We start from the raw sequence: 27,733 nt of genomic DNA on the forward strand, positions 1-27,733 counted from the left end.
ATTTCACATGCAAGAGATGTTTATTGTTCTCTTGGATGTCAGAAATGCAGCTTTTGAAGATGGGTGGCTTTTATATATTGCCATTTCAGAGGCAAATATGTTTATAATATAAGGGAAAACTGGAAGCTCTTTTCCCTCTTTGAAGGCTGTTGAGCCTGTTTTTGGGTTCCAGAAACTGCTTTGGTGCATAACAACTTCCCATAACCAGGCATGATGAAGTAGGGACAAGATACAAGCCCCCCCCCCAACAAAAGTCTTATTTAGAAAGATCCAACTAAAATTAAGAGGCTAGATGATAGATAAATGAAATCTAATGGATAAATAAAACATAGATAAAGTTCTTTCATCTATCTGTGTACATAGTTGATGTGTTTGTTAGTCTCTGAGCTAAAGCTGTGCTATGTGGGCCAGGCTGGCCCTGAGGTCTTGCTGTTATTCTGCCCCAACCCTAAGGGATTACAGGAATGCGCCACCACAAGCAGTGGCAACACGAAGGAGATTTGGGTCAGCTAAAAATCTTACTAAAGAGTTCGTTAATCAATAAATAAAAGTTAATAAATTAATAGAAGATACTGAAAACTGAGCTGTCACCTTTAAGAATTTGACAGACAGCTATGAGTCTTGAGAAACTGCCTTTCTGTGTCAACTGTCAAATGCCTGAGGGTTTTTTTTTTTTTTTTTTTTTTTTTTCAGTGAACTTGGCTCTGTTCTCTTTTAACTCCCGAGTTTTTTCAGTGAACTTGGCTCTGGCTCTGGTCTCTTTAACTCCTGAGTTTTTTCAGTGAACTTGGCTCTGGTCTCTTTAACTCCAGCCATAGCCAGATGGAGAGTTCCACAAGTGTTTGGCTCTGATTTTCCCTCAGAGGGCTCCATGAGTTGAGGCCACAAGCTGGCTGCAGGTTCATCTTTTGCCATTCGTCTGGTCCCACTTTACCTTGCTTACTCCCCCCAGGGGGGAGATAAATGAACAGTCAGGTGAGACCCAGCAGGGGGAGTGGGTGAGCTGGCCCTATGGCCATCTTGAGTATGTCCTTGGGTGTGGGTATGGGTGTGGGGCAGCTGGGTGGGAGCAGCGTGCAGGCTACCAGCACCAAGTGGTGCGCCTCTCGGGGGTGTGTGCAGAAGGCTCCAGGATAAATAGGAGGCTCCCAGCCCTGGGCGACACTGGAGCCCTCTGGCTGCCCGCCCTGGTGTTTCCCTGCCCTGTAGCCAGGCTGCCTGCTGCGTAGTTTCGTTTCCTCCTGGCTCAGGGATTAGTTTCCAAGCACCCTCTCGGTGCCGGGGCCCGTGAGGGCAAGAAGAAGGAGCAGGGAGACTCTTCCAGGGGCTGCCCTGCCCCGGCACAGCACGGTTGATGGACCCGGCCGCCCCGGGCAGCGGCGTCAGCTCCCTGCCGCTTCTCCTGGTTCTTGCCCTGGGTAAGTGTCCCTTCTGGGAGCTGCAGATCAGGAGGAAAGACAGAGTGCTGGCGTCGTGCGAACCTTGATCTGAAGAGGGAGACAGCTAAGCTAAGATCCCGCCTCTCGCTTGCACCTGCTGGAGGCTTCCCGGGCTGTGCGCAAGGCCTCAGGGCGGAAGGGACCCTGCGGGCCGCTGCTGGGCTGCGCTCAGGTGGTACTGCCAGTGCGGTGTGCCAGGAGCAGAGCCTGGAGGAGGTCTCTGCGGGCACCGGGAGGCGCATAGCCGGTGGGTGAGGCAGAAACAAGGGAGTTTGCACTCAGAAGGATACCAGCAGGAGGCAGAGGAGGGAACTCCTTTCATGCACCAGCAGAGGGGCAACATGCAGCTGTGTGTGTGTGTGTGTGTGTGTGTGTGTGTGTGTGTGTGTGTGTGTGTGTGTGTGTGTTTTTCCAGGAATGTGTGAGAGACAGGACCGCTGTTGAGACTAGCAGTGGCCAGGAGCGCGCGCGCGCGCGCGCGCACACACACACACACACACACACACACACACACACACACACACACCCTTTCCCCCTTCTCCTTTTTCTTGTTCAATTAGGGAGTAGCTGAAGCTGGAGGGAAAAATGCTCTCTTCTGAGACATTTCTGTGACTCTTCCATTCACGACAATTAAGCAAATATAAATGAAAAAAGAAAAAGAGAACCTGTCTCACTTAGGACCTGTTGTTTCCTATTTTTAAGAAGTCACAAGAGGAGATGTTTCTCTTTATTTGGAAAATTAAGGCCAGTTGGTTGAGAAATCACTGCTGTGATTTCCGCTGTGGGAAGAGAGGAGAGGCTGGTGCCCAGGAAGCAGAACTCAGGAAGGACAGCAGGAGCTTCAGGTGGCACCCTGCCCTCTACTCTCTGAGTAGGGGACAAGACGACAGTCTAGCCATCTTAAGACCTCTGCTTCGAGGTCCCTGAGGTTGCTGGAAGGGAAGGGACACTAGTGATAGTTTTCAAGCCGTAAGTGGAGTGTAAGGACTGTTGAGACATTGGGGGGCCTGCAAGTGTCACTGTGCCATTAAACCTTCTCTCAAGCCTGGAAAAAGGCTACCTACCACCTGTGAAAAGAGATGAGCCTGTCTCCCAAGGTGGCCAAATGGATGGTTCTAAGTGGAAATTTCATTTGGCTGTATCTCAGCAGGGGGAGGAAGGTAAAATGCTCGTCAACCTGGTGGCAGGTGGATTGGATGTGGGACCCAGGTTAGGGAGAATGGACTGGCTTAGCCTGCACAGAAGCAGCAGTTCATATTCACCCAGTGTAGAGTGATGTGGAACAAGAAGAGTGATCCACCTGAGAAGGAGGTCCAGAGGAAGCCCCGATTCCATTATCAGCATCACCTGGATGCAACTGGTTCTCCCATCCTCTCTCTTGTCTGGACTATCGCGTAGACAAGGCCTTCATCTTGTTAGAGTGAACAAGATGCTAAAGCACATGAGAAATGGCTATAAGACTGTTCAGGAGACTCTTAGATGTGGTTCTTGAGCTTAAAGTGCTTCTGTTGAGTCAGGAATGCCAGTCTGACAATACAGAACAATTAGGGGAAAGCTCAGATAAGCAGAGAAGGGAGAGCTCCACACTGTATATGGAATGGTGACAAGGAGCTGCATGGAGGATATGTATGAGTACTGGGAGAATCTGAGGAAAGAGAGGAACTCGGAGTAGGAGTGGGCAAGGCAAGAGCATTTAGTAAAGGGATGTTGGTTTGGTGGCAATTCTCTACCGGAAAAAGAAGCAATTGGGTTGAGAGAAAATGTAAACAGATTATGAAGAACCAAAAAGACAAGTCAAATTAAACTATTTGATCAGAAATCAATAGGTAGTTAAACAAACTCAATTACAACGCATGAATGGAGGATGTAAACAATGAATCAGAGGAGATAAAACTGGCATTAGTGTGCAGTGTGGGAGGAGACTGGACAATGGGCTAAAACAGCTTGACTGTCTTGAGAGTATGAGTTAAGCATGAGCTATGTTGCTGGACCAGAAGAGTGAGGAAAGAAATGATCTTTCAGGGCTGATGGGCATTTCCCCCTTTACTGTCACAGTCGATTTCATACCCCAACCTGTCAAAGGACACAAATGAAAAAAGCAGTCCTCTAACCCAGTGTTGCAGTACACCCAGGGAAACCTAAATGCATAGTCATCTAGGGAAACCTCCTAGAGGACTGATGGTTTGGGAGCTTGGACTCTGTCTCTACATCCCCTACATGCTTGCAACGTGCCAAGGGATGTAATTTGTTGGCATCACTGTTTCCATTAAGCATTCCTACTTCTATCACACATAGACTTCAAGTACCATTCCTAATTTAAACCATATGTCACTTTACTTTTGCAAAGACTGTGAGCAGTGGGATGTGATGTGTGACATGACCTGTGGGACAGTGGTAAGAACACTGCACACTGTCGCTGAGCAGGTGGGAGGCCTGGCTCCACCCCTGCTCTTCTGTGACTCTAGGATACCTGTACGTTACAAATTTTTCAACATCATTTTCTTCATTTGTAAAATGATGGGGTGTTATGTTTCCATCATCACATTCTTCACACAAAAAATACAGAAAGTAATATATGATGAGTTAGGAATAGCTTAATAGGAATGCGTTTTAAGTATAGATGCATCTAAAGCTACTGGGCATTTGGAAGATTGATCTATACAGGGTTAATTACCATTCTAATATATATGAAAATCAGATGATACTCCCTTTAGGGATTTTATGAAAGAAAAAGTGTGTTGGAGATAGAAAAAAAGAAGTATAGCACAAAACAATTAGTTTCATATAATACAAATAAATTTAACATAGATTATAGATCTATATGTGTAAATATATATTTATATGTGTACTTAATATCTTTTATACACATCATTTTGGTTTTATTTTACTGAAGCTGCCCCAAATCATTTTTATAGAGCCAGTGGACATCTTGACTTTGATTCCTCATCTGAATAATCTTGACTTTTTGATTCCTCATCTGTATAATCTTGACTTTGATTCCTCATTTGTATAAAATTCTCTTAATTGTCAATCAAATTCAGCTGCTGATTGAAATCTAATTCCGTGGTTGAGAGGGCATCATTCAAGGAGAGATACTGAATACAGCCTTTTTAGCCTCGTCATTGTGTTTGAGAAATGGGCCCAGTGGAATTAGTCCTATCTCTTAGAATTGTAGGTGAGAGGATGGAGTCGAATCTACGTCCTGTATGACCTTTTAAGTGACAAAAGTCCACCCCGAGTTCTTACTTGCCAAAAGAAGGGAACAGCCTGTAGTGATGTCACTCCAGGCCTGTTTGCATTTGCTTGCTGTGGAGAGGCGGACCGTGAGAACTAAGCCTGATTTGGGTGATCCCTGGTCTTGTTAAACTTCAGTAAGTGCTACTTTTGACTTCCCAGTGGCTTGTATTTCAAAAGCTAGCACTCATGACAGATACTTTGAATGTACACTGCACAAAGTATCCTATGTCAACAATGGCTGTGGTTGACATTCCCCCTCAAGCCATTAAAAAAAAAAGTATGAATTTACAATGTACTAATGAAAGAACAGAACTAATGATAATAATATTACATCTAAATCTGTAAGTAAATGTCAGGTTACAGATAACATGTTTGCTCTCACCATTACATCTTGATAATGATGTGTTGTTTTTCATGAGTGAAAACTTTGGAGGGTGGGAATGAGGTCATATCCTGTATCTGTCATGTATTCAACAGATATAGATTGATAACTTTTTATGAAAAAGGCCTACATAATTGATGGCCATGCTTGAATGTATTTGCACAACACTTTCCAACGCAGAGTGCTTGTTCCCCAGATAGGAGACAAAAAACTTTAAGGAAGAGAATAGGTTTTGACTTATGCCTCTAAGGTTTGCACATCAAATGCTGTCTGATCTGTCAAGTACTTAATTTTCATCACCCAGTTATAAAGCCAAAACCATTCTTAAGTCATCTAATATAACATGCACAAAATTCTTCAGGTGAAGTAGTTCTCAGTCTCCTGTCAAGATGCTCTACATTCACTGTTTATATGGAGAACTTGATACACTTATTAACTTGCGGAGTTGTTAAAAGTGTCCAGGGACTCACCCATGATGCAGTGAACTGATTTCCTAGTTCTTTATGCTGCTCATGTAGATAGCCTTGCCCTTTACGTTTAGAATGCTTACAATGAGTATGCTTTCTAAGGCTAATGAGTGTATCTTAAAAAAAAAAAATCTCAGTAGCTTAGGTGAGTCTTTAGTGATGAGAATTTAAAGAAATAAGAGAGAAATTTTTAGATGGATGGAGAGAGTTGGGGTATTTAATCTGAATCCATATCAATTAAGTAGTTGCCTATTTTGTTTATCAGCTGTTCAAGTCAACTGACCATGAAATACTTTCATTCATTCTTTACATTTTTGAAGGATATGTGGATTGTTATTTACTGACTGGGTTAGTGACATGAATTACAGAATGAGTTTGGAAAGTACAGCAGTGTTCATATTCAATTTTCTTGTTTGAAAGGGTGGCATGGGTTGTATAAAGAAATGGGTTACTAATAGAACATTTTCATCTTTTCAAAATTATGAGATTATTATTTGGCCTTGTTTGCTCATGAAGGATTGCATAAAGAATGCCTGACATAAAATAATTCAAAATAAGTAGTTAAATGAATGGGTAAGTGAACATGGCTATTGGTGAGCATGCCCCCACTGAAAATGCAGCAAGTCCCTTGGCTCTCTCCATATGTGTTATAGTTGTATAGCTTGGTCCTCTTGTGGGAACAGGGGCTGTCTCTTACTCTTTTACAGGCTTTTGGGACCCTACTTCTCATACTGGGTTGCCTTGCCAAGCCTTAATACATGGAGAGATGCTTAATCTTTCTGCAACTTGATAAGCCATGTTTTGTTGATACTCATGGGAGACCTGCCCTTTTCTAAACAGAAGTGGTGGGTGAGAACAGAGGGAGGGTTGAGGGGTGAGGGACTGGGAAAAGAGGAGGGAGGGGAACCTTTGGCCAGGCTGTAAAATAAATAAATAAATTAATTAATTAATTTAAAAAATGCAGCAAGGTCAAGTAAATCTTTTGATTTCATGTCACAAAACAGAGGCCATAGCTCAGAGATGCTGAAGGACATGTTTCTTCATCTCTTACTATGTGGGCCTGTTGCTGGAGGGGGCGAAGGAGCCTTCTGCAAAAATGTTCTTATTTCACAAGAAGTAAGATCATTTCTTCTGTTCTTTGTTGAAGATTCAAACTTACTGTCCCTGTCTCATAGGTTGAGTTCTAGGGAAGAAGTGATTGGTCAAAAGAACTTTTCAAAATAAGTCTTTGGAGATTTGGGGTATGCCTCAGTGTCCAGTATGTTGGAGGCCCTGGATTTAATATCTAACACCAAGGAAAGAAAAAGAAGTGATTATGTGAGGAAGGGGAAGGCAGTGGACTTGAGGCGGTCCCCTGTGGTTCATCAAAAATGATTGACCTATTGTTGGATTAGATCAATGCTTTTCACCAATAGTGGATAATAAAGTTATATCCATGGATTTCTGGTGATAGTCTATAGAAAAAAAACAAAAAAATACACCTTTGGTATCCTCTGTGAATACTGAAATAGATTTGCTTTAGAGGCTGCTTTTCTTGGACTTGGTAGTGCTGGAGAATTTGTCACTTATTCTAAATCACACACGAAGATGGTAGAGGCACCAGTCACCTAGTTTTAAACTCATGGCTCATGAACTTTTATCCTCTCTTCTTTGGAGTGAGCTCCATGATCTGAGCTTAGCCAGAGCAGGAAAGGACCCAGGATAGAACAGCCAGGAGCAAGGCCAAGCGACCGTCTACAGAGCTGAATGAAGAAGTTTGGTGGACTTGGACTTGACTTCCTCCTGAGTATCTTCTTAGTGGTCTGCTCTCTGGGCTTCTGATAGACACAGGATGCTGTTGTGTACTTAGATCTTGTCTTGATCTTTAGTTGGAATCCCAGCATTGCTACTCTTTAGACTTTGGGGATCTTTACAAAATTATTTCTTTACCTATTATCCTATTTGGGTTTCAGCACAAAAGTAGTAGGCAACCAGTAATATTGTACAGGGCAGGCACTGGTCTAAAAGACTTACAATTTATTTGTTCTATACAACATATCCACCTAGTGCCATTATACCCCCATTGTATAGGAGGAGTATAGATACAGGGATCATGTAATAAATCCAGGTTTCTGGCTTTATTGAATATGAATTTTAAAGTGTGAAGTGAGTGACTGAGTCTTAGTCAATGAGCATCCATTGCTGAATGGGACAGATTGGGACAGATAGGATGCTAAAAGCCAGGGATGTCATGCAACACTAAAGCAGAAAAATTGACACTGGAATCACATATTCTTGGCTTATTATTATTACTTTTTAAAACACTGAAGTTCATCACAGCTGTCTTCTCACCATCACTTAGTTGCCTCTCTCTGCACCTCTGTCATCTTTGGCTATTTCATGTATTTGAGAGGGTCTGGCTCTTCAGTCCCCCCAGATAAGCTGCCCTCCCATGATCCTGAGCTGGACTTTCCTGGCTGATAGAGTTGATTTGATAAAGACCTTTGGAACAGGTGTTTACTTCGGTCTGTGACTAGCATTACTCTGGACGTCATAGACTGATCTTAAACTGAAATAAAATTTGAGCACTTGGAAGGATTCCTACACCTTCCCAGGTCTGTTTTCAGCCATGTGACACCCACATGCTCTTGTGGGAAATTATTATTTTTATTATTTTATTATTGTTTTTATTATTCTAGATTAGATCCACTTGCCTATTACTGAGAATATGTGATAAGGTCTACTCTGACCTGGACTAATATGGGAATTAGGAGGCAGACTCAGCCAGACCATTGGCTGTAACCTCTGGTGCTCTGAATTACTGACTCTGAAAGCCCAGTCCCTTAAACCTTCTCAGCTTTAGTCCCCTCATTTACAAATGCTGATAGGAATGGAACCAAGGTTATTGCACAGATGACCCTCATGACTCTGTAAAATACCTACAGTGAGTCCAGAGTAAATTCTAGATATGCATAATCTATATATGAATCACAGGAGAAATCATAATGACCAATACCTTCTTAATACTTTTTGCTGCAATTTTGAGTCTGACTTCCTGATTATAATCAGAGTGTATTAATTAATGAAAAAAATCCTTTTTGGGGCCTTTGTGTGTCAAGTTTATGATCTGCAAGTTATGAAATTGGCATCAGATAAAAATCCCTCAAAGAACTTTACTTGGACTGATTTTGAAAGGAAAATGTGCACTATAAATTTGCAAAAGTGAAATGAATATCTATTCTCTGAATATGAAATGCCCTCATAGATTCTTTTTCACCTGCTAATTCTGATCCTGATTTTATGTGGTTAAGAGCTCCACAGCACTGGGTGACATTGATATAGATACAAAGTCATTCTGTGATAGTTGAGTGTATTTAAGAGGTGATTTTTGATATTTGAAGTCATCTCATCAAAATGAGATTGTCTCATTTCTTTGAATTACAGAAATAATTGCCTCAATTTAAAAGGAATAGATCTGTCATTTTGGAAGAGTGGGTGATGATGCAATGTCAAAATTCATTCTAAATATCAGAAAAAATGGAAAAATATTTCATACATTTTAGGATAAAAAATTCTGACTCTTTAGATAGCCATTCATGATATTAAATTGTTCCATTTCTGTCTTATAACAGTGAGATAATTGCTTAGCTTTTCCACGGCTCATTCTCTGATCCACTCAAAAAAAAATCCTCATCATCACTTAGGGACACAGGATCATTTTGAGGACAACATAGAATAATATAGGATAAGATTTTACCAGAATAATTGGTAAACAAATGTCTAGAACAGCACTACTGTTCTCAGCTTTGTGAATAACTTTGTCAATATATTTCAAAATATTTCATAGATATAATTTATAAACTAGTAATAGAATCACTTCATCAATTAATCCAAGTGAAGTGATAGATTTTATACTTTGAGCAAAGGAGAAGGAAATTGTCACATTTTTCACCTCTAGAGGAAAAGAAAGTAAGTTTTTGTCCATAACCACAACAGAGGTCTCATCAGATTGCTTACATATATCTGAGTGCCTAGAATAATTTTTTTTTTATATATGAAGTATTCAGTAAGCACTTGCTGAGCAAATGAATGTGAGATAGCCCAGGAAGTATTCCTAGACCAGTATATTCTCATAGTATGCCACAGAGTATTTGGTGTAAACTTTACACTATAACACACACATATACACACACACACAAACACACACTCACATAGACACACATAGAGACATAGACACAGACACACACACAGAGGGAGAAAGAGAGAGAGATAGAGAGAAACTCTTTGATAACCGAGATTTAGAATCTCTTTACTCTCTCCCACAACTCTTTGTTTTTGTCTGAAGATTTGCTAAACAATGACTTTTTTTTTTCACTATACAGTTCCTTATCAAGATGTCTCTGAGTGAGATGACCTAGCATAATTGGATTTATTCATGGACTTTAGTGTTGATGACCACCATTAGCAACATGTCAATTTACCCCAAAGTAGGACTTTCCTGTACATGGCATAATGCTCGGGGTCAATAGAAAGCATATTGTGATTTATAAAACATATAATAATGAGAAAGATCTGAATTTATTATAGTTTTACAATTTACAAAGTGTGACTACTATTACTTTAAAGAATGTCTATGACCTTTAGGCATCAATGGATGAATAAGAACCATTTACTTATAAACAATTATCTTCTAACAGGAGTTTATAATATGTTATCTTAAAATGTTCATCACAAATGAAAGAGTGTAGACTTATTTAATTCTACAGTACAGGTTAAATACGATCCTCATAGGAGGGTAATTGAAGGGCTTAGTGATTGAGGGAACCCACTGATGGAGTGGAGGCTGGAGGCAATTCTTCCATGATAGTGGTGGGGGTACCGAGGAAAGACTTAGAGGTTGGTAGATGAGTAGCTGTTACTTTTATGTGTGTAACAAAAGAGTGAGAAGGCTCAAATGCCTAGAGCATGAAGTTGATTTTGTGGTCTATAGAGGGAAATACTGACTCCAGAAGGAGGGGCTTTCTAAAATGAAGCGTTTCATCAGGACACTGAATTCTTGATGCAGTGCTCTCTTGGTGGGGTTCCCAGGGACTGGAGCCAAGTAATTTTGTCATTCAGATAAAGCCAAGTTTTTAATGACAAGTGAAACTTTAAAATATTTTATGGTTTCTTAGTTGGAGGGAGTTTGTTTTTAGATGCTGAGGAAAAATTCAGTCTGCCTTTCTCCTGGTTCCCTACTGTTTAGTGATGGGCTACCTCATCTTAATCAAAGGTCTGAAACAGTGGTCTGCCCCATGGTTCTTTTCCTTCTTTTATGTTTTTTAGACAAGGTCTCATTACAGAACTCAGGCTAGCCTTGAACTCCTAATCTTCCTACTTCAGACTCCTGAATGCTGAAGTTACAGGTATACACCACCATGCCCAACTTTGTGGTCCCTAATCACTCACTGCTAGGCTCTATAAGCTTGGAGGTAGCATCAGGTTCATCTTGTAGTAACAATAGCATCTTTTAAGAGATACTAATGTTTTAATAATTAATAGGATTAAAAAATTAATGATTATGATGTAGTGACATGTTTAAGAGAATTGTTTCATGATCCTGAAGGAGTAGAAACCCAAATGGAGTGTGCTTTATTCTTTTTTTCTTTAAAGTTCTTCTTATTGTGTGGAAGCTTGATAACATCCAGGGACACCATTTTATTCTCTCACTCATATTAGAGAGAGGACCTTCACTGGGGTGCAATACAAATGGATAAAAGTACTACCTGGGTGTTCTCAATAGGGTAGTAACACGGTGAACACGGTGATTTAAGAGTGACCTGAGTGTACAGAAGAACAGATGTGAAACCAGTCAAAGACAAGGCAAAACTGTACTGATGCATAGCTTGGCTGAGACAAGAGAGGAAAATTTGCAAATATTTCAGCATAAGAATTCTTCAGCTATATCAACAGATCACAGATACACAAGGAAGGAGAAACAAGGATCACAGCTCGCTCTGAAGATGACAGCCTGAGACAGAGAAAGTGTGTGGTACCATATCTGGGAGAGGATGGTTTTTCTGTGGGGCTGTGATTTGCTTTTGGGACACTCGATGCCTGATCAGGAACTGAAACTATGGAGGCCAACCAGAAGTTAGAGTGGTGGAACCCAACCTGGGCTGTCTTCCCAGGAAGGCAATGCAAAAGTACACATCATCATGCCTTATCCCAGACCTATTGAAGACTTCCTTCTAGGAGTCTGCTTTCTAGGAGAACAATGCCCTTATATAGAGTAAATATAAATACTCTTCCCTTCAGGAGATGGAACTTAATTCCTTGACATCTTTCAATGGAGACCTGATATAATGACTTGCTTTCAAAGAATAGTGTAACATCCCATGTGGAGTGGTTTCCTTTTTTTTTTTTTTTTTCAAGGATGAATAATATCTATTGCATGTATCTATCATACTGTCTTTACTCATTTATAATTTGATGGACTTTGACTTTGTATTCATGTTTTGGCTAATGATACTGATACTAATGATGTAGTGCTACAGATAACTCACAAAATTCTTGATTTTAATGTACTTGTATATATACCCAAGAAAAGGATTGCTGTATTTTTCTGAGTATTGTACAGCAGTCAAAATCAGAACCAGAAATGATGGTTCATCAAGTTAGAAGCTGAGATAAGGGGATTACTCTCAGTTTATGGCCAACCAGTGCTACTAGTAAGACTCAGTCTCAAGCACAACAAAACAAAAACAAAACTAAAAATGAAAAACCTTAGAAGCAGAGGGTAGACTGGTGTTTTCAGGGATGGAGGTGCTTGAGAAATGAGGAGGTATTACTCTAAGGATGCTAGGATTCAGTTTTGCAATATGATAATCCTAGAGATCTGCCAGAGGGCTGGACTTGACACTACTGCACCATGTACTTAGAACATTTGCTGAATTCCTAACATGTAACAGAATGTGCAAGGGGAATGTAGTGACTGTATCATGCAGAAGTCTGGTGTGACCTCCTTAACCAAGTAATCCAGGTTAACACAACCAACTGTCATTTAGATGTCATGCCTTCTCTAATACATTATAATGTGAAGAATGAGTCAACAATGTAATAGTCTCTCCAGTAATTACAATCATAGCTGAGCTATGTAAAAAACATCAGACAAATGAAAAAATGAGGGACAATCTACGGGATACTCAATGTGTCAATGAGGTTATGAACACCAAGGAAAGTCAGGCCTGTTACAGGGCAAAGGAGACTAAAAATCTTGACAAAGAAAGAGATGAACAACAACAATGATGCATCTGGAATAGTTCTGGTCATGTGTCACAGCAATGTGACCAGGTCACATCAGAGGCAGCTAAAAGCAAGGAAGGGATATATTATTAATGCTTAGTGCCTTGAAAGTTTTCAATAAATATGAAATTCTCGCATAAAAATTCTCTTTAAAAATACTCCTTTTTGAACAAATACCTGCTTAGAAAATAGGGCTGGAAATATAAATGATTTTTTTTAATGACTATGATTTCTTTAGCACTATGCTGGGCACATAATATGTCCTGGTAACTATTTGCCCAGTAACTGAGTCCATAAGTGTTTTGTGACACCAGATGACACTGCAGGAAACAAGATAGAGACAAAAAATCATAGAGACAGAAAGAGAATAGACATTCCCAATGGTAGAGTCAGGGGTAGGGTGAGGGGATTTTGTTTGATGAGTCTAAAAATTTCAATTTTGCAAGCTGAAGAGAATTCCAGAGGTGATGGTGAGGTTCTCACAATAATTTGCATTAATTTTATACCACCGAATTATACTTTAAAAAGGCAAGATTCTAACTTTTCTATTTATTTTATCACAGTAAAGAAGAGCAGGGGAAATGAGAGACCTGAAGCAGTGTTGGTAGTGTTGCACTAATGGTAGAGAAGACAGAAAAAGGGCTGTGGATGAGGGAAGGGACGGGCAAGTCAGGAAGCAGAGAACATGAGTATATTGCTGGAAGGTTTGAGGATCAGCCCTATGGAATGCTGGGGATGAAGAGACTGAGGCTGCTAGCTGTGTGAGCTGTGGGCTCATCACTGGTGCTCTTGAAAGCCCAGCATCCAGAGACTGATAACTGAGGAACCCGAACATGCATCTACACAAGCCACTGAGGAAATGGGATGCTGACTGGGAAGGGTACATCTTGGTCTATCAGAAACAACTTTGTTGTGGCATATTTGTGCAGTGTACTGCATAAATGTGTATCGCTATGATTGGTGTGGTGAAGGGCTGAGCAGTCAATAGCTAGACAGGAGAGATGGGTAAGACTTTCTGGCAGAGAGAGGGCACTGAGAAGAGGAAGGCAGAATTGCCAGCCAGAGAGAGAGAAAAAAAAGATGAACAGTACAGAGTAAAGATAACCAAGCCACATAGAAGAACACAGATGAGAAGGTATGTGTTCATTTAAGTTATAAGAACTAGTTACAAAAAAGTTAAGGCCACGCTAAAGCTGAGCTGTCACAATTAATAATAAGTCTCTGTCACATTTTTTGTGTGTAGGCTTGCGCCCTCTCCCCCCAAAAATCCATCTACACAACTTAACATATTTGAAAAGTAGTTTCAACAAAGATCCCCTCTATATGGTTCAAAATACAAGTTAGACCAATGAACTCAAGGCCTAAGGAAGATAACTTTCACATTAATCCAGGATGAATTCTTTTTCCCATATGAAGCTTTGAAAACAAAAAATGGAAGCGAATGCTCCAGGATGTGGTGAGTTTCCCACACCTGGGCATGTTGGGGGTTGTTCTTAGCTCTTATGGGAAGCATGCAGAGGTGATCTCCAGGCAGAAAGGCAGATGGACCAAGTATTTCAGGATGTATTGTGTTTTTATGAATACAGAATGAGGCTAGTTCACTTTGAGGATGCTTTGAAGGTTAGGAGATCCTCAAAGGAAGAAGCTGCCAGTTTCTCCTGAGACGAGCATAAGAGGCAGAGCCATCAGGACTGGAAGCCAACATTGGAGAAGAAAATGATTTGATTATTTTCCCATCCAAACTTGAGTTACATGACTCTCCTCTTCTCATGGGCCACATCTTGGAATATAGCAGCAATCTTATGCCCAGGGATGTTTCTACCTTGAAGACTCTGCAGATTTGATAGTTGAATAACTCAACTGTGCCTTAGTGTGAAGGAAATGCAAATCACAGCTACATCTGCTAAACTATATTGGTGAAAATTTCAACTACTGCTATGTCAGAGGCCACCTTTTCCCTTGTGATAGAAAATGGGGAAAAAACTCTGCACTTATTTTTAGATAACTTATAGTCAGTCTGTAATGGAGAGTCATAAGAGATGAGGTTGCATACATAATTATAAGCCTCACTTCCCTCCCTCCACCTTTTTTTTTTAAGTCTATTAAATGCCAACCCCTTGTTCTTTCTTATTGATTTCTACCCAACAATAGTCATCACTATTATGCATGTATTGGGTGGTTTTCTAGACTAATTAGATTCATAATTGTGAATCTGTCTTTCAGGATGTGGTCAGCAGGCATTGCAAAGAGTCAACTGAAAATATGTGGTGTGACTGTTTCTTAATGAGTCTTATTTTCCTAAATAACACGGGAAAATCAATTGAATTATTTCACAGTCACAGCACACACATCAAGAGGGCCCTTGATTCATGAGACATTTTCTTTTTATCCTTTCTCTTCCAGCCACATGGCTTTGCCCATAGTCTCTAACACACACAGAGCTCATTGCTACACCATTGCCTCTGATTCATTTCAGTTTCCTGCTTCTTAATGAAGTTTTTCTTTAATATCTCACCAGCTTACCACATTGTCTCTCCTTGGGATCCCAGTATAATTTATTTTCTATATTTCTTACACTTGGAAGATAACCCTAATATCATGTGCTTTTCTTTCTTTATATTTTTAGTCCTTATGAACAGTTTTACTGATAAAGATAATAATAGATGAATACTAAGGGGAATTGGCTTACTCAAACTCATTTAAAGAACGCTGGGACTTTTGAAGGTTGGGTAAGTCTCCACTCTGAAACCCTTTGTCTTTTCTTTACTATCATTAAACTTTGGTTCCTTGTTTTCTTTTTAAAACAATGTTTTTATTTATTCCTTAGTAATTTTATACAATACATTTTGATCATATTTTCTCCTCTCCTAACTCCTCCCCCTCCATCCTAACACCTAACTTCCTGTTCTCTCTCTCTCTCTCTCTCTGTCTCTCTGTCTCTCTGTCTCTCTCTCTCTCTCTCTCTCTCTTTCTCTCTTTCTCTCTTTTTCTGTTTTTAAATTGAGTCCAATTCTTGCTGGCTGATGACTCTGGAGAATGGGATATGTCGTGAAGAGTGGCTGTTATACTCTGTGGTAAAAATGTTACTATCTATCATTCTTAGTCTTTATTAGATACCAAGATATTATATCTTTCATTTAGAATAGAGTTTCATATTAGAAGAGAAATAATTGTATTTTACTTTCCTAATTTGGAATGACAGTGACATATTTGTGAAGACCCCGTGGATTGTTTCTCTTTCTCCATGCTTCCCCCTCAGGCCCTGAAAATCCAGAAGCCCGTCTTTCAGTTTGATTGAATAGGAAGTTTCCCAGGTGAAATTACTGGAAAGAATTTGAGAATGCCACTTTAGCTTGTTACACTGCTTTTCTATTTCCTAAAAGGTGTCCTGCTACCCAGCTTCCTGTGCTGGAACCCAGTGGGCCAATCCAAGAGCTCTCCTGCTGCCTCCCACACAAGTTGCCCCACTTTGGACTTTGATTAAAATGTCACACCCCATGGCATAGTCCTGGCCTCTTATTCATCAGAAGTAAGGACATTAGTACCCAGCAGAAGAGTTTTGTCAGTGGGGAACTGGTGATGAGCGTGACTGGGCCAATACATTTCTCCTTCCTTCCATTTTCAGGAATCGTACCTTAGTTAGATTCAGTTTCTGTTTGGACCGCTTATGTGGTCTGTGTGTGGGTAAATATGCTATTGGGGGGAATTCCTTTGTCCTCGTGTGAGACAATGAAGACAAATTTTTAAGTACCTCCCTTCTCTCTTTCATTTCCTTTTCCATCATTTTCATGGCCTGGGGATTATAACTCTTCAATCCATATCTCAGGATCTGACTCCTAGAGGACATGGATTGAGACATTCTAAGCTCTAGGAAAATTCTTCTGAGCTAAGTAATTTCTCTCCTTATGGGTTTGCTTGGAAAACAGGCTAAATGATGACATTATACTTGGGCTGTATTTGTAAGTGCAATGGTTAATACATTGTAAAAGACAGCAACAGAAAGGACAGAAAATGAGTTGATTTTGTTTTTAAGGAGAGCACAAATACTAAATTGCACTCACTTCACAATTTTGATCTTAGTCCAGCCCAAGCCCAGCGTTAATCAGCAGCCCCACCCTGTCATTATTTCCAGTTCCAGGTTAGATATGGCTTCTTTCTGGACGTGAGAACCACTCGTAGTTCACACAGTCCACATTCTGTTTCTCTTCTTGGCAGCAAAGATGCTACAGGAAAAGTCCTCAAAGGCTTATGATTTTCCAACTGTAGAAAAACTGTATTAAATATGCTCTTTTTGAAATCTAGAGAAATGATTATAGCTCAGTCAGTTGTTACTGAATTGCCTCATTTCTGACCTTATCAACTATATTTGTGCCATTGACTCAACCAACAGAGTCAGGAATCCCAGCTCCCATAAATGGGGTGCTGAGTCACAGAACTATGCTGAGAACACAAGACCCAACACATGACAAAGACCCCATACTGCTATTAATTAGCAAAGACCTATTCACTTCAGAGATCTTAAAAACAAAACAAAACAAACAGCACCAGGAAGAGACAACACTTGGAGATACCTACCCCTACACAGTTTGTCTCATTAACTACAAAACACACTTCGGGAATGTGGTTTGTGTATGTATGTATGCATTGACATTTTGTTGTTATTGTTTCAGACATTTTATATACAAGTGAAACTACAATCTAGATGTAGAAATTAATCAGTATCCATTTACCATTTCTGAGAGTGAGGATATGGCTTTCTATACATGCAAAGACATTAACCATGGTTACAGTTTATAATTTCTTTTCCCCTCTGTGTTTATGCACACAGCTAGATTTTCACTGTGACATGGGATTTGGGTTTCCAGAAAGAACTCTGAAGCTCAGTGGTTAGTAAGAATCATAATCACGAATCAGCCAATTAAAATTCAGATCTAGAACCCAAGTCTTGCTTCAGCTGATGGTAAAGCTGTTGTTTTCCTGCTGGTCAATATCATTTTCCTTTAATATAAATGAAGTCTTGGGGGCCTGAGGATGAAATAGTCTTCCGGTTTCTAATGGGACACAGAATGCAGTTCACATCTTAAATTTGGTCTGATAGAAGACATTGAATTTACTAGGTAAGCAGAGGTCTGCAAGATATTTAAGAAGTTTCTAATCATTAAAATAGAGATAGATGAACATTTCGTGATAATATATTTGTTTTTAAAATACAAAATGTTCTTGGCTTTATACATGGAAAATTCAGCTCAGAGATGAGGCAAATGCAACACACAGACTGTATGGTCACATATGATCTTTTTAAATAGTTGATCCAGCTGGCTTATTTCTTACCTCAGCGTTAGCAGTGACTGTGAGACTGTGTCATGGGCCTTGTCAAGCTGCCTCCTTTTGAATGCCGGTATTGTTCCTACTGACTTCATTCCCCATGCTGACGGATGGGGATAATAATTTAATACATTCTGTAATTTTTAACTTGATGATCTCCAAGTGCATGGACATCGATGGGCTTGGACTCAACTGAAATAGTGCTGGATTTTTTTCCTCTTTTCTTTGAATTTATGAATAAGGTTGATATTTTAAGAACTAACTCCAGAAATGAGAACTCAAGTTCTAGTCACTTAGCAAGTAGAGCTAACACTGTACCTTTGTTTTTATTGTCTTATTTTTGTACAACTGAGAAAATTCTATAGGTCATGTGAAATGGAATATTTGATAGGCTCAATAAAAGAATCCAAAAGCAAGAGAAAAAGTTGTGAATTCTTTGACAGTTAAAGCTTCCCACAATACAGTTAAAGGAGTAAGTGTAAAAAACTGTCTACTTAGAAGAAATACCGAAGACGAAGGAAAGTGAAGGGGAAAACAGAGGAGACACATGCCCATCATGACCCTGTTTCTCAGCAACATAAGAATTTAGTAGGCATGTTCTATGTTAGGCAGAATAAAACCTCAGCATTTATTATGACAGCCCAGAGGGGCTGATAGACTATGGGCTTGCCTTACCAGAAGTGGTGGGGCTGAGAACCCTACTCCTGTGTGTCTTTTAAAAGACCATGTTGGACAGCACTTTGCATTTACAGAAAGATGACAAAGTTTTTGACATAACTAATAAAATATGGTTGAAGGAGCCAGGATGCTTAGCTTGGTAAGAGAAAGCTCCATAGGGAAACTTGATAGCCAGCTACAAATATTTCAGAATGTTTTGTGGGAAAGAGAGGTTATACTTATTTTAGGTGATTCCAAAGATAACAAGCAAGAAAAGTGAGCTGCACAGATGGAGGCAGGTTTGAATGAATGAATGCCTGGGACTGAAAGGATGCATGGATCATCTTGAGATTGGCTTGCCTTAGAGCAGATTGAATCCTTCCACTGAAACTTTAGGACTTTGATGGGTGCTTTGGAAGATTAGTTGGTTCTCTTAACCACTGAGCCATTTCTCCAGCTTGATGGGTGCTTTGAAGGAATAGTTTCTGAGTTCAAAGTTGGTAGGATATTTAAAAACCTTCAAAATTCTTAGTAATTTAACATAATTTGTGATGCTTTTGATGGGAGGTTTTATCCTTCCTACATACTTATCCCAATTATTTTGCCATGTCTTTCCCTAAACACAATGCATTCTCTATCTCACAAATACATCGATAACTTTAATAATATGTGCTTCTTAAAAATTACTATTTTTCACGAACTAGGTTATGGGGTGAACAGAAAATCTACAATACAAGGTTTTCTTGATGAAAAAGATAATTTGTCAGCTCAAAGTCACATAGTGAACTGGAACCTTTCCATGGGATAGTGATACTTAAGGACTTTAAGAAGTCTCAGTATAAGCCTTTGAAGGCTGTGCAGTGTGCAGTTGGTTCACATTAAAGGGATATGGTAAAAATGCAGGCTGTACTTTAGATTAAAATACATAAAATGGGTTTCAGAGATTTGCATTGGTTCCCACATGGAGGAGTTCCCTTGACCTTGGAGCATTTGGTGATGTCTATACCTTTTTCATAGTGATAGTTCAAGTGTGATGTGCAGAGAGGCACTAAACACTATTGACATCTAGCAGGTAAAGGCTCAAGTCACTTAATCATTTTACAATGTACACCCTCTCACAGCAAAGATACATCCAGCTCCAGATGCCAACAGTGGGACCTGGGAAAGACTCATAGGATGCTTCTTACTTATGTGAAGCTACAGCTTTAGCTTCCTTAAATATGATGTCTTACACAGAATAGATGTAAGGTCTTATTTTCCTAAGATTCTTTTCCAGTTCTTACGAGATGACACTCCATTTGCCAGCACGGCTACCTTGACAGCAGCTACTCAAGTGTTAGTAACTGACTAATCACTACCGTGTTCCCCAGAGAGTGGATATTGGGTAATTATTGTCTCCAGTTTTATGATAACTTTGTGTGAAATGATCAATATTTGCATTATTATGACCCCATGGATGCTAACCCCTGCCGCAGCAGATAAAAACACTCTGATAATTTTTCTTGCACATTTTTAGAAAACAATTCATTGACACTTTAAAAGTCATTTATTTCCCATTAGAAGTTCATCAGAAACCTCAGCCTCTATATGGAACCTTTGCCAACAGGAAGAGTTGATTCTCTTTCAGGCTTCCTTATGCGTTGTCTCTCACTTTGTTAACATGCAGTACCTTGATGATATGTGCATCTTTTGAACCAGAGTGAGGTCTTTAACATTAGCCCTAGTATCTTTATCTTTGAACCTTCAGATTCTCACATCAGTAGCAAGCACACATGTGTAATGAGTATTTGCTGACTAATGGATGGAACAAGAGTGTTCTCTGTAAAGTAGCCTGTAGTATTTGGTAACAGGCTTGGTGAATGTTTCACTGATTTCTCAGTCTCTTCTTACAGATTGTAAAGTCCTGTGAAGACCCGAGTAGTTAAAATGAACAGAGCAAACCTCATGGAGTCTGTGGCACTTAAAGATCTCCCGTTTCTTCATTCCAGCCAGGTCCTGTGGGGGAAAGGTATTTTCTTCCATTATAAAGATGGAAGGACTAAATTCAGACTTGAGAGGTGCTGTGGATATCGCTCTGTGTAAATAAAGTTCTGATTGGCTAGTGGTCAGGCAGGAAGTATAGGCGGGACAAGAGAGAAGAGAATTCTGGGATGTAGAAAGCTGGGGAGAGACACCGCCAGCCGCCAACATGAGAAGCAAAATGTAAAGACACTGGTAAGCCACACGCCATGTGGCAAAGTATAGACTAACAGAAATGGGTTAATTTAAGATAGAAGGAGTAGATAACAAGAAGTCTGCCACAGCCATACAGTTTCTAAACAATGTAAGTTTCTGTGTGCTTTCTTGGTTGGGTCTGAGCGACTGTGGGACTGGCTGGTAAGAGAGATTTGTCCTGACTGGGCCAGGCAGGAAAACTCTAACTACAGAGAGGAACTGTCTTGGCTCAATTATTAGAATCTGCTCAGGCCAAAAATGCTTTTGTTTTTCCAGATAGGTTTATGACCACCAGTTACTAGCTGAAGATGGTTTGTAGGGCAGTAGGAGATATCATTGTTCAGAACCTTTTCTTGAACTGGGTACTGGTTTATCTGAAAACACCTACCCTCTTGGCCCTGTCTCTAACCTCTGAGTGGGTGGCCTCTTTTTCTCAACTGATGCCAGAATGTGGAGTAGGGATTAGCAGAAGGAGCCTGGCCATGGGCCTTGGTTTGATGGAATATTTGAATAACTGTTTCAGTGGAATCAGTGTTCCCTCCATTAGATAGAAGTGGAGAATAATGGGCTAAATTATAAGTAATAGTAGGAATAAAAGTAGCTAGATAAAAACTGGATAGTATTCTATGCTATTTTTCTCATAAAACTTAACCTTTATAATAATCCTGATACGTAAATTTTTTACTTTTAGCTTGTAGATATTGAATCTCTATTAGACTTAGACTTCCCTCCCTTCTTCCCTTCCTCTCTCTCTTCTCCCCCTTCTCATTCCCTCCCTCCCTCCCCCTTCTTTCTTTCCTTTCTTTATACAAATTCCATGTATGTACATATTTGTGTGTGTGTGTGCATATAAGTGTGGACCTGTATGTGGAGGTCCAATTGGCTAGAGCTTACCTATTGGCTATACTGGCTGGGCAGCACCAGTGTTTCAAATGTATGCCACCATGCTGACGTTTTAAGTGGGTGCCAGGGGATCCAAACTCAGGTCCTCATGCTTATGTGCCTGGCCCCTTACCGACTGAGCCATGTCCCCAGTCCATCCTTTCCTTAACTTCCTCCCCTGCCCTTCCCTCCTCTTCCCTCCCTTCCCCTCCCCTCCCCTTCCTTCCTTCCTCCCTTCCCGCCCCCCTCCTCCCCCCCCCCCCCCCCCCGCCCCTGAGCTGTTAGAGTACATGAACTATAGAGTTAAGGCTTCCTCATTTTGTCTAAGGGGGAAAAACCAAGTTGTGAATTGGATTTTAGAAATGACTTAATTGTGTTTTATTGTTTCCCAGCAGAATTTGCTCCTGGGAGTTTCTGGATTTGAAAACTTTTTGAAAATAGACTATTTATTGACTATTGACTGATTCTTCATGTATCATATTTTGTGTTAGGTACTGAGATTTCGAAGATGAGTGGTCTATAATTCCTGTGCTTCAGGAACCCACAGCAATTGTTGGCTTCTGATTGTTTTAAGTGGGAAATGCTAGAGAAAAAAGTATAAATAATGGAAGTTTGGTGGCCAAATTGTGATTTAAAAAAAAAAAGGATTCATTCCTTTTTTTCCTATTGCAACACACAAAATGTGCTTGTAGAAAAATTAAAAAATAAAGATAAAATTAAAGAAAAGTGTTCCCAAAGAGCTGGATCAATTTTCTGTTTGTCTACCTTTTGATTATTTAGATAAATGAAGAAATGTGCTTTACATACACACACACACACACACACACACACACACACACACACACACACACACAAATCAACCATGTTAAATCACTACTCCATGGTGTTTGCTTATTTGGAAACACACTAAAATGTACTATTAATGTTTTAACACCATTTTTGTGCATAAAGGTAGGTCAAATGTGTTTAATTAATCATGTGTTGCTAGACACTAAGGTAAATGATGTGTGTATGTGTGTGGTGTATGTGGATGTGTGTGTGTGTGTGTGTGTGTGTGTGTGTGTGTGTGTGTGTGTGTGTATGTGTGTGTGTACAACCTTATAAAGGACAGAAGATATTGGGTATCTGATTCTATCATTCAACATCCTTTTCCTTGACTGAACATAGAGTAGGGCTTTCAGCCTGGGTTTGTATGTGGTTCCACTGATATGAACTCAGTTTCTCATGACTGCATAGCAAATGCTCTTACCCACTGAACCATCTCTTATCTTCTATTTAAGAACTTTTAATGCTTTATAACTTAGGTCACACAGAGACCTTTGTAGGTAACTTATTCTGTTTGTATATCCTGCATTATGCATTATTTCCAGAGGAAAATTATCAGTTTATAAATACTGGGCATGAAGAATTGCAAGTGTTTAATTACTTTTGTTTTTGTGTTTTGTGTTAAATTGTGCCCCAGAAAACAAGGGTAATTTGCCCATCACTAGTATTTCACGTTTCCATTTCTGTTCAATTTCTCCAACCTTTGGTACTTTCTCTTTCTTTAAAACAATGTTTTCTAATTCAATAACCAGTAAAGCTGACATTATGAAGACTGTTTTTGGAAAGTCTTGATATTATAATTTGCTAGCCATTGTTTCCTGGCATACTGCTATCATTTTGTATCATAGTTAATTGGCTGGCTCCTTATCTGCCTTCTGGCATCAGAGCTTCTTGAGGGTCAAGTGTATCCTATCCACCTAGGTGTTTCCAAAGGCTCATGATTGTTTGTTGAATTAAATTAAATTGGAGAACATGTTGCCTAGCAACTGCTGGCCAGATGTATAATTTCCAACAACCAATAGGAATGCCTGTTATTTCTGTCAGCTGCATAGCAATGAGGCAATTTACTGAGCACTGATTATATGTCAGTATGTGTTTAGTGATCTGTATCCTTAACACATACTTCACATACTCAATACTGTCAACAAGGTCTTGAACTAAGGAGCAGCCAATTCCCAAGCCATCTTTTTCTTCCTCTTCTTATCTCTGCTACCATTTCCTGTTCTCTCCCCTTTTCGTCACAGACATTTTTAACATGTGTGAACTAGAAAGACTGGCATAATAAACCTTGACCCATCCAACATTCAGCTTTATCTTTGCCTTTCTTTTCCATCTTGTACCACATTCCCATAATATTATCTTAAAATAAGACTCAAGACAGATGTAGCTCAGTAGTATAGCACTTGACCAGCAATTCAAAGGCCATGGGTATAATTGTCAATATCACAAAATAATAATGATTATGATAATAATAATAAAGTGAATTTTAGGTACCTTCTTTAACTAATGACTATTTAAAAATATTTATGACACACAAATTCTTAATATAAAGCACAATGTCATTACTGTATTTTGAAATGTTTACAGCAATTCTCTAGTGGGATCTCATATCCAGTCTGCACTAATTTCCTTGGTGGTCTAATATATGATTTCTCATACTTGAATCAGAACTAACACAAGTACCACTTATCGTTTTCTCAGCTATTCAAACAGCAACACATTTCTTTTTTCTGGGAAAAATATAAGGTCCCACTTAGTACTTATTAAGTTGAGGAACGTAAAATTCTTAAAGAATCATCATGGGAAGTGTGGTTTGATGGCAGAGGGCTTGCTTAGTATATATGTGAAGCCTGGATTTACTACCAACAATAAAAAAAAAATTCCCCATGGACTGAGTATCTATTTGACCACTTCATCATGAAAGTACACTTGGAAGTTAACCTCTGAGAAACAGCAGACCATGTGGCTGTGGGGAATGAAATAGTTCCTTTGCCATGGGGCTCATCATTTATTCTCTCTGCATCTTCATCTATGTATTTATCTGGTGACTGGGATCCCATCCCACTATTTTTGTTTTTGTGATGAGCTTCTACTGTAGGTTATAGCCAAGTCTCCTCCCTAAAGATGTGTAGTTACAGGAAGTGGTACTGGCTTGAAAATTCTGTCTTTACACTGAACTGAACACATTAAGACATGCTGATCCCTGGTTCCCCTTCCTGATTGGGAGAGGATAGCATGCAACAGAAGCCACAGGGTTGCTGTTTTCCATAACAGGTCATGACATTTAAAGGATATTTTACATTGAGCAAAGTTTCAAATTTATTTTCTGGTTCTGTTTTTTAACTTGAAGGTCTTGCAGTTCTCCACTGTGTGGTGGCAGATGGGAACACAACCAGAACACCTGAAGCCAATGGCTCTCTCTGTGGAGCTCCTGGGGAAAACTGCACAGGTAAAATGCTTATACTTCAAAATTAATCCTGGAAAGCTACATCCCTAAGCTTAATTTAAAAAATTCATTATACTAGGTGATTCTTTGTGCATTTAGTAGTATACTAGGTACTGCATTAAGTAGTTTGCATGCAGTAATTTATTCATTACTTGAAGAGTTTTCTAAGGGAGATGAAAATTTAAAAACCATACACTGTATTTTATGCATTTAAACAATACTGTAGGAATGGTTTGATATAGTTTTAAAGAGAAAAGATGGGAAATTTTCAGTTTTAAAAACTCCCTTAAGGTTACCCCACTGAAGGTCATAAGCCTGTAAATTGCAATTCTGTGATTTAAACTCCAGTCTCCTGGATTTTAGTGCCTCCATGCTTAGCCACCATATACTTAGGGTCTTAGTTACTTTTCTGGATGCTGTGACAAAATCCTTGATCAAAACAGCTCCAGGAAGGAAGAATTTATTTTGGCTCCTGGTTTGAGGGTACAATTTAGCATGGCTCTGGCTGTGGTCCTGGGAGCCTGAGGCAGCTGGTCACATCATATACACAGTCAAGAAGTATTGTGAGGTAAACATTGGAGCCCTCTATGTTTCTCCTTTATATTTGTGCAGATACAGCACAGTACAAGCTCAACCAAAGCTGCTGTGCACATTCAAGATGGGTCTTCCCACCTTAGTTAACTCTCTCTGAGAGCATCCTCTTAGACATGCCCATAGGTGTGTTTCCTAGGTGATTCTGAGTGCTGTCAAGTCAACAATCAAGATTAACAATTTCACCTGATGTCACCAATTCATGGTGCTCCAGACTCCATTGTGTGATGTGTTAGTTTGGACTCATGAATTCTTGGTGCATTCCACATTTTTCTGCTTTCTCTATTCCATACCCTAAAAAGGGGAAGAAGGAAAGGACTTTTGCATACTTTATCTTGCAGATGCTTGAATTAATATTCTCAGAGGTTTTATGCTGTAGACATTTGGTCCTTAGACCACCACTTGCTATTGTTGGCTGATCCAAGTTGCTTTGGGTTCTACATAGATTTTTGTGATCTGGTCCTCTACAAGGATTATTTCTAATTTTAGGAAAAAAATTTAAAAGCTACAGGCCACTTTAAATATTCATTGGTGTCTCAGGTCATGCTTATGGGGGCCTGGTTTTATTACCCTTGTTAAGATAACAAGGTCAGCTTTATATGGTTGATTGTTTTTCTTCAGTGTAGTTTCAAATATCATTAAATAATGACATTTTCAACATGATCACTCTGAAAAATTATTCCATGATCTTATGATTGACAATATTAAAAAATCTTCCCTGCCATAATCCTAAAGATTTTTTCTGATTTTATTTTTGTCAAAGTACATTTAACAGTTCTACTTTGAAAACAAAATTTGAAGCATGTTATATAGTTGTTATTAAAAGTATGATGTTATATAACAGATATTTTGAATTTATTCATTGTGTTTAAATAACTTTATGCCTACAATATAGCAATTCCCATATCTTTCTTCCTCAAGATGCTGGTAACCATAATTCTATTGTCTGCTACTGTGAATTTTGCTGATTTAGATAGCTTAGAGAAGTGGGATCATACAGGATTAATACATAGTGACTGTCCTGTTTAGTTTATGATGTTCTCCAGGTGAATTCAAGTTACCATGTGTTCCAGGGTTTTCTTCTTGTACATGGCTGACTATTGCCTCATTATATATGCTGTATTTTCTTTGTCCATTCAGCTATCAAGACACTTGGGTTATATCAACCTTTGACTCTTGTGAGGGATGCTACAATGGACATGGAATAAAATATATCTTTGATTTCCTAATTTCAGCTCTTTAGGATTAATATCCAAAAGTGGGGTATCCTGGATCGTGTGGTTGCTCTATTTAAATTTTGTTTGAGGAACCTCCACTCTTTTCCATAGCCAGCCTGGAAGATTACATGCTCACCAACATGTTATAAGGTTGCAAATTCACCACATAATTTCTCTCTTCCTCTAATTCTGGTAAGAATAAGGCAATCTTTTATCCTGGCTTTGATTTACATTTCTCTGATGATACATGGTATTAAGCAGGTGTGTGTGTGTGTGTGTGTGTGTGTGTGTTGACCATTTGTACGTCTTCTCTGGAAAAATACCTACTTAATTCCACAGTCCCATTTCAAATATTAGATTATTAACTATCTACTTTAAGAGTTTCTTATTTTAGATATCAGTAACTTATTACACATATAATTTGAAAATGTTTACTCCCATCCTATAGGTGCCTTGACTCTGCTGATTCCTTTGCTGGGCCATGCTTTCATCCTGGCTTTTGGTGCCATATCCATCAGAAAGTTTTCCCTTGTGATATCTTATACAAATGTTAAAGTTTCATGTCTTACATTTAAATCTCAAATCCATTTTGAACATACTATTGTGAATAGTGTGAGAAAGGAATCAAATCTCATTCTGTTTGTATGATATTCATTTTCAAACTTCACTTTTTATTTTATTATTTAAGATTATAATACAATTACATCATTTTCCCCTTTCCTCTTCTTTCTCTGACCCTTTCCATGTATCCCCAGCTCCCATCTCTTTAAAATTCATTGCTTCTTTTT

At 39.3% G+C, this 27,733-nt stretch overlaps 1 protein-coding gene across 1 annotated transcript in view; it reads left to right on the forward strand.

Annotated features, from left to right (window-relative positions):
- Positions 1-1,060: 1,060 nt before the first annotated feature.
- Btc (betacellulin) overlaps positions 1,061-27,733 on the forward strand; it is a 40,993-nt gene continuing 14,320 nt past the window's right edge. The window contains exons 1-2 of the mRNA XM_036201685.1: positions 1,061-1,418; positions 25,042-25,140. Of these exons, the coding sequence (XP_036057578.1) occupies positions 1,355-1,418; positions 25,042-25,140 (163 nt within the window). The 5' untranslated portion in view covers positions 1,061-1,354. The remainder of the gene's footprint in view (positions 1,419-25,041; positions 25,141-27,733) is intronic.

Source organism: Onychomys torridus, chromosome 10 (assembly GCF_903995425.1).
Source record: "Onychomys torridus chromosome 10, mOncTor1.1, whole genome shotgun sequence".
NCBI classification, from domain to species: Eukaryota; Metazoa; Chordata; class Mammalia; order Rodentia; family Cricetidae; genus Onychomys; species Onychomys torridus.